Source organism: Monodelphis domestica, chromosome 7 (genome assembly GCF_027887165.1).
Source record: "Monodelphis domestica isolate mMonDom1 chromosome 7, mMonDom1.pri, whole genome shotgun sequence".
In the NCBI taxonomy this organism is placed as follows: Eukaryota; Metazoa; Chordata; class Mammalia; order Didelphimorphia; family Didelphidae; genus Monodelphis; species Monodelphis domestica.
In genome coordinates, this window is record NC_077233.1 from 46,548,299 (window position 1) to 46,555,777 (window position 7,479).

A 7,479-nucleotide genomic window follows, 5' to 3' on the forward strand; every position below is an offset into this window, starting at 1 on the left:
ACTATTCTGTTCAATTCAATATTCTGCTTGATTGAATACAAATTTTTATGGATCTGGAATTGGAAAGGTACCTTAGTGAGCATCGAGTTCTGGCCCTTCATTTTGTAGATCTTAGGATCAAGTCTCTAGCTGGAAGGAATCACAGAGTCCATTTTGTTCAATCCCTTTCATTTTTTTGATGAAGAAACTGAGCCCCATGAAAGGTGAATGACTTAAGTAAACACTTAGCCCAGTGCCTGGTGCATAGTAGGCACTTTAATAAAATGCTTATTGACTGACTGACATAGGTGGGATTTGAACCTAGGTTCTTTGCCTATGGGCTGACATAGAGTTAGCGCCTAGTATCTAGAATGTAGCCATAGCAGGTGCTCAGTAAATCCTAGGTTACCCATTATGTCCTATAAATGGGAATGCAGATTTCTGCATCTGATGGGTTTTTTCTTTTTTTTTTAAACCTTACCTTCCATCTTAGAATCAATATTGTATATTGGTTCCAAGGCAGAAGAGCGGTAAGGGAGAAGCAGTGGGGGTTAAGTGACTTGCCCAGGGTCACGTAGTTAGGAAATGTCTGAGGCCAGATTTGAATTTGGGACTTCTCTCTAGACCTGCCTCTCAATCCACTGAAACACCCAGCTGCCCCCTAGTTCTTGAGAAATATTTTTGAATCCACTCGTATTACTCATAACATTTGGCCTATATATACCATCAAAGAATCCAAGCATATATATTTTTATATATATACATGGGGCCAGAGAGAGAGAGAGATTCCTGTTTTAGGATCGTGGTGTCACAGATAGCACAGCCTTTTTAGGGAAGGAGGATTGTGCTTAGTTTTGTAAAATGAAATATTTGAGTCTTCTTCTTAATTTGTTAGCCACGTCTTCATTGCTTAGATTTACTTTTATATATATATATATATATATATATATATATATATATTCTGCATTTGAACTCTGGAATAACAGAAGGCCTGACGTTAGGCTCTTCTGCCATATTGAGAACATAAACGTGTCTGATGAGTTGGTTTCATGTTTTCCCTGCCCTCTTCCCTCCCTTTTCAATATATTTTATATATGTTTTGAATTTATCTCAGAACATAACTCTGGCCAGTGGACCATAACTAATTGCCTAGTAGGGTATCAAAGAAAGTTGGAGTTGTGATTATTGAGATACTGCCATTAATATTTGAAAGACTGAAAAATGTGCTACAGGATTTGAAAAGACTAAATTTCCCAACTTACCAGAAAGGGGAAAAAATAGATCTTTCACACTGTGGGCTAGAGAAATTGACTTTTATTCCTAGCAAAATTCCGTAACATATTATTAAGGGGATAGTTGGAAAACATCTAGAAAATTGAGCAGTGATTACACCGAGCTGCTAGGCTTCCTCACTGAGGCTTTGGAGGATGATTTTGGGCCAACTGTTATGAATAGCCTCTAGTTAAGATTTCATATGTTGTTTTCTCTCCGGCTTTATGATTCTAAAAGTTGAGTTCAGATGATCTGGCTAATTCATAGGTTTGATTTTTTTTTTAAACTGAGATTCCATTGCTCTCTTTCTACTATGAATTGAGTTTTTTAAGAGTTTTATTTAGCTCTGGGCAGTTTTACCACCATTATTCCTTTTGTCTCCTTAGACATCACGCTTCAGTGGCTTATTCAGCATTCGAAATCTAGAAGAAGCTGAGGTCTTCAACCCTTGGAACCCCTCCCTATCCCGCTGGCTGTGATCCCAGACTTGTCGTCCGTTCCTCTGACGTGCTACCCAAAATATGGTCCTTCCTACATCCAAGAAACGGCCTTTTGTCTGAGTTAATTTCTCCTGTGCACTGCTGGAGACGTGTATCCTTCACCTGTCACAAAGCATCACTTAGAGTTGTCATGATAAAGTCAGCACCAAAAGGCTTGGCCCCGACAGCCCACAGAGCTGTTGAAGCAGTCTAGACCATCTTAAATCAAGGAAAATTGCATATTTCAGTTTGGGTCTTTCTGGCCAGATTTTTATATTGATTTTCAGCAAGTGTTTATGATATTTAATTAGATTTCAGTAGCTTGATTCTGAGTGAGACAGCATGAGGATTCTAGCACCACCTACAGTATTTAGAAACCCTTTAAGCCTAACTCCTGTGGGATAGAAACTTATTAGTTTCTTGGTCTTATCTCACACATGCATGTGAAATGTATATTTTTAAGCCATAGAAATGGAAATTGTCTGAAAAGGGGGCACCAAAGGCTCAATGAGGTCAATGTCACCATTTCTCTTCTCCACTGGTGAGATCTTACCCAGGGATTTTTAGAATTGAACCACTTTCTGGTGATGCTTAATAGCCACGTACATAGTGGTTGTAATGTGGGAGAAACTAAGGCATGCTGTTTTGTATCTGTCCAGATCATTACTTGTATTTTTTTTTTTGGTTTAATACTTTTTTAAGGGGATGGGAATTGACTTTCTCAAACACTTTCAAGGGTTTAGAGCATTCCAGTCAAATAATAAAACTTACAAAGAATGTTATTTTGTTCAAACCCCTCTATGTTTTTCTATCTCCATGTCATGAAGACTGTGCTGCTGCATGACTCTCAGTCTATTGAATTTTTATATCCAGTCATAATAGAACTCTCAGCACAAAAGATACCTATAAAAACTGTTGTGTTTTGTCTCTGTTACTGATGTCAAGCCTGGCACCATTCTGCCTGGTTCCCCCAATGTCTTGGTTATTGTGACAACTCCAGACCTGCTTGCTTTTGTAATGTAATCATGCACCATGTGTACAGGTTGTAGGACATCTGAGACAGAGGTGTCTAAGCACAAGAGAGCTGATTAATTGATCCTGATAATTGATTCACTTCTATGGTAGAGATGGGTGGGTTAAACTAAAAATGGACGTGTTTTTGTAGCTTAGTGATCTCTGTATATTTAAAGGGACACGTGTTAATCCTGGTTCATTCGTAAAATATTGATGTGTAGACCACTGTAGGAGATAAAACTCTCTGGTACACCTGCTTATGTGTTGCCTCACACTGTGTGTGATTTTTTTTTTTCTGCAGCACTTAAATGTAGACAGTGCATTTCCAAAATCGTTGAACACTCAAAATGTGGACAACAATGACTTCTTTTAATGAGTACCCTTTTAATTTATAGACTGCCATGGCCTTAATATTCTGTACAAACTACTGCACCATGTTGCACAGACACTACTTGGTTTCTCTCCATTTACATTTTTAAAAAAGAGAAATATTGGGGCTTTATGAAATTATCCTTTTTTTTCTTCCTTTAAAGCATGTTGCATATTTCTTGGATGATTTGGGGGGAGTTCTGTTAGATATGGGAATATTAACTTGCTGCTATAGTTGAACATCTTTAATGTTAACTATGAGTTGCGACAGTTAATTTAGCAACTTGCTTGTGCCTAAAAGGAGGAAACTGAACTAAAATGTGTGAATCTCTATGTGGGGACCAGGTCACATTTTATTAACTGACCTATAGCCGAACCTGAAGTGTTTGTGTCGAAATCATTGCTTTTCAGCATTTTAAAGCATCCAGACACTACTACTACCAACTATTTCCTTGTGCATTAACCTTTGCATGTGAAAACTTACATAGTTACTGAACTTTGTAAATAAGTGAATTTTTTAATTTAGGTGGATGCATTTGTCTGTTTACTGCTTTTCTCAGCTTTATTCAATAAACTTGAGTTTCAAGGGTTGCATTAGCAATTTTAACTTGCTGAATTGCTCAAAATGTGAATCATGATGGAAGATGCTGACTTTATTGAAGAAAGGATGTAAAGACACGGTTAACACAAGGTCCAGAGATCCAGGGTTGGAAAGATTGTTAGCCCTCCAAGAAAATGGGTTGTAGGCCAATAAAAATGGAAATAAACCTTTTAAAATATATAACCCAACAAACTGATAACTGTGATTCTTTTTCAGGCTATTGCTGCCACCATGTATGTATTATAATTGTGACTTTAAATTGGAAAATGCTTTCCTCTGTAAACTCAGTTTCGTTTAGACTAGTTAAGAGATTCTTAATCTGGGGTTCATGGATTCCCCAGGGGGTCCATGTATAAATTTGGAGGAGTATAAATCTGGACTTGGATGAGAAATCTTTTTTTTCCCCACAAATCTAACTGAAATCTAGTATTTTTCTCAATCATTTTAAGCCATTTTGATAAAGAAAGGTTTCTTTAGACTACCACAGAGGTCTGTAATAATAATCACTTTATTTATGTAGTGCTTTGAGATTTGCAAAGAATTTTACAGATAATATCTTTTCCTCACAACAACACTGTGACACGAAAAGATTAAGGATCCCCTAGATCAGCTCATCTTGAAGGCCCTTCCAGCTCCATTTCAGGAGCTTATCTATCTGATGAACCGAGCCTCACAAGGTCCAATTGATGCAAGCATTTCTTAATAACTAATATGTGTCCCCTGTTTATTATTTAGAGATGTGCATCTATTTAAAAGTGGATGTTTTTAGTACTTGTTACCACTTATCAACAGCTATTTAAAGAAATGAAGATCTCCACCTGACACTTTTAAGGGAAACAAAGAAGCAGCTAATACTTTTAAGTAGCAGCAGGTTTCTTCATCTCAGCCTTAATAGTACATAGTTAGGTATGTATTTGCTGAGTCAAATCTTCATTTAGAAACCAAACCAGGTTTCACTCATAAAACAAGCCATTGTGTAAAATGCCTCTTTTGAGTGTGCAGGCATGCACTGACTTGTTTCTGATCCACAACTGACTCTGGGGAACAGGAATGGGAAAATGACTAGAGAAATTAAATGGCAATGAGTTTAAGAAGAAGACATATCTGGTAACAGGCTGAGTAAGACAGGCAGATTCTTAAAATCTCAAGGTTCCAGGGTGGTCTAGAGAGGAAGAGCTTTTGGACTAGCAGTAGGGAAACTGGATTTTTGTTCTGACTGCAATTATTTCTAGGATTAACAGCTTATGGAAGTGTAGAGCTTTCTAGTTTGCCAAGTCCTCTACACAGAAGATTTATTTTGAGATAGATGCTATTATCCTCACTTTACAGATGAGGAAAGCAAAGCCTGGAGAAGTTGTGACTTGCTCAGGTTTACACACCTACTGCTGGCTGAGGCTGGGCTCCCTGACTCCCAAGCCAGCATTCCTTACAACTCTTCCATGCTCTTAACCAGTTATAGATCTTAATTTCCTTACTATAACACAATCGAGTTAAACAAGGTAACCCTCAAGAGGTCCAACTCCAAAATTCTAAATTTTTAAGATTTATTTTTCAAATAAGCTATAGAAAAATTTAGACTTTATCTCAAGGCAAAAAAGTAAATCACTTATTTTAGGAAGCTAAATTTTCTTGTCATTTTGTAGGGGTTTTAAAAAGAAAAACCTAAGTAGTCACTGAGGCTGCATTATTTAAATGTATCTAGATTTACACCTTAACATAGTTGAAAGGAATGGGGACAATCATAAATATTTATTCATTATAAAATACTTTAACTGGATTTGTGAACAATTAATGGATGCAAATGCCTGTTTTTGAAATTGCCATTGTTTTTTTCTATGTAGTTTATTAAACCATAGTGGAGATCTTTAACAGAGTTCAGTAAATCCTATAGTTAGTCCCCAAATGGCTTGAGCCCTCTCTCTAACTTGTAATACAAAAGGCAGGGAGTGTGGAAGGGAGACTGCAGCCTTCAAAGAATAATTTTAACCCAAACCCTCACATTACTTTTAAGACTGCTAGAAAAACGGGTAAGAAAATGCTTTTCAGAATATCAAAGGGCATGAACCAAAGTTTGTGATACTGTCAGTAAACAATGGACTATATAATTCAGGGTGTTGCCTCCCATAACTGGTTCAGGTTAGTCTTTTTGTAACAAACAGAGTAGTAAGGGCTAGACAATGACAGTTAAGTGACTTGCCCAGGATCATACAGTGAGGATCTGTCAAATTACCAGATTTGGAACCAGGTCCTGACTCTAGGCCTAGCACTCTATCCACTGTGCTACCTGCCTGACCCTTTCCTAAACATTTTACATTTACAGCAAGTCATGATTGTATAGCATTCCTGTTTCAATATCTAAAGTGACTAGAACTTAAACCTATGCCCTTCAACAAAATTTTATTCCTAATTTCTTTTTAAAGTATTTAGCCATCATTCTTTTGTTGTGGTGGTGGTGATTTTTTTTTTTTTGGTGAGGAAGATGCATTGCTGTTCCATAGTGAGCTCTTCTTTCTCACCATTCAAATGAAGGCCAGTAATCCTTTACTTAAGCCCATCTCTATTAATACTACTTGGTAATTTGTTGAAGGAATGCTAGATAATTTTGAAATTCTAATTAGCTTCTTGTCTCTTGCTTAACTTGTGATGAACATGATGCAATTAAATCATAGCTTACTTTAGAAGAGTTTGGGGCTAGACAGAACACCTGGGTCCTATGATGCTAAAGGGTTTATCTTTTATCCTTCTGTTCTCCCACAAAACTTTACTGGACTTCTTAAAGGCAGCAAGGTGTCGAAGTGGATAGATCTTGGATTGGCTTGGATTCAGGAAGACCGGAGTTCAAGTCCAGCCTCAGGCATTTACTAGCTATGTGACATTGGGCAAGATGCATCTCTGTTTATGATAATAGCCCCTGCCTCAGAGTTGTTACAGGGGTTAAATGAGATCATATTTATGAAGCATAGTGCCTGATATAGGCACTCTATAAATACTATTATTACCCGAGTTTTCGCCCTGGTTCTACCTCTTTTGATGATTTGGTCAAATTACTTAGCCTAAGACTCAATTTAGTTTCTTTTTTTTCTGTTCTTTTTTTTTTCAAATAATACTTTGCTGGTTAAATAGCATATAACTAACATAATTCATTTTAGAAAATAATTCTTGGCTTTAATTTCAGAATCTAATATTTTGTGACTTGGAACCTAAATTCTGAGGTAATGTGTCGTTGGGGTTGTAAAGAGCATTATTTCTTTTTTTTTAAAGGGAAATAACCAACCTTTATGAATTAGATATGAAAAAGTATTTCAGCCATTCAGTTCTGAATGAGCATAAGATTTAGAGCTGGGAGGAAACCTAAAAGTCATTTAGTCCAACCCTCATATTATACAGAAAAGAATACTGAGGCCCTGAGAGACTAAAGGGATGTCCACCAAGGTCACAACGGTAGTCAAAGAATGTAAGGGGCTTCTCATTGCAATGTTCATTTCAAAATGATACAGTTTAGATAAAGGGGGAAAGGAAGAAGAACTGAACAGTTTTAATATAGAGTCCTCTAGGGAGGGCAGGCCCGGTGTCATTAATCTATATAGCTGCTATTCCACTTGGGTGCTCTATACATTTTAAGTTCCAGTTAAGTCACCCTATAAAGCATCCATCAGGAAGGAATGGTGGTGCTCCTTAAAATCCCTGACCGTAATTCTAGCAGAGATAGAGCCTGCAAATGCAGAGTTTAAGGGCTTTAAATGGAAAACCAGGTTTCTAGAGGGA

General features: G+C 37.1%; 1 protein-coding gene across 1 annotated transcript in view; it reads left to right on the forward strand.

Moving 5' to 3' along the window:
- ARL8B (ADP ribosylation factor like GTPase 8B) overlaps positions 1-3,906 on the forward strand; it is a 61,557-nt gene extending 57,651 nt beyond the window's left edge. Inside the window, exon 7 of the mRNA XM_056804567.1 lies at positions 1,638-3,906. Coding sequence (XP_056660545.1) covers positions 1,638-1,687 — 50 coding nt within the window. The 3' untranslated portion in view covers positions 1,688-3,906. The remainder of the gene's footprint in view (positions 1-1,637) is intronic.
- The last annotated feature ends 3,573 nt before the right edge of the window (positions 3,907-7,479 follow it).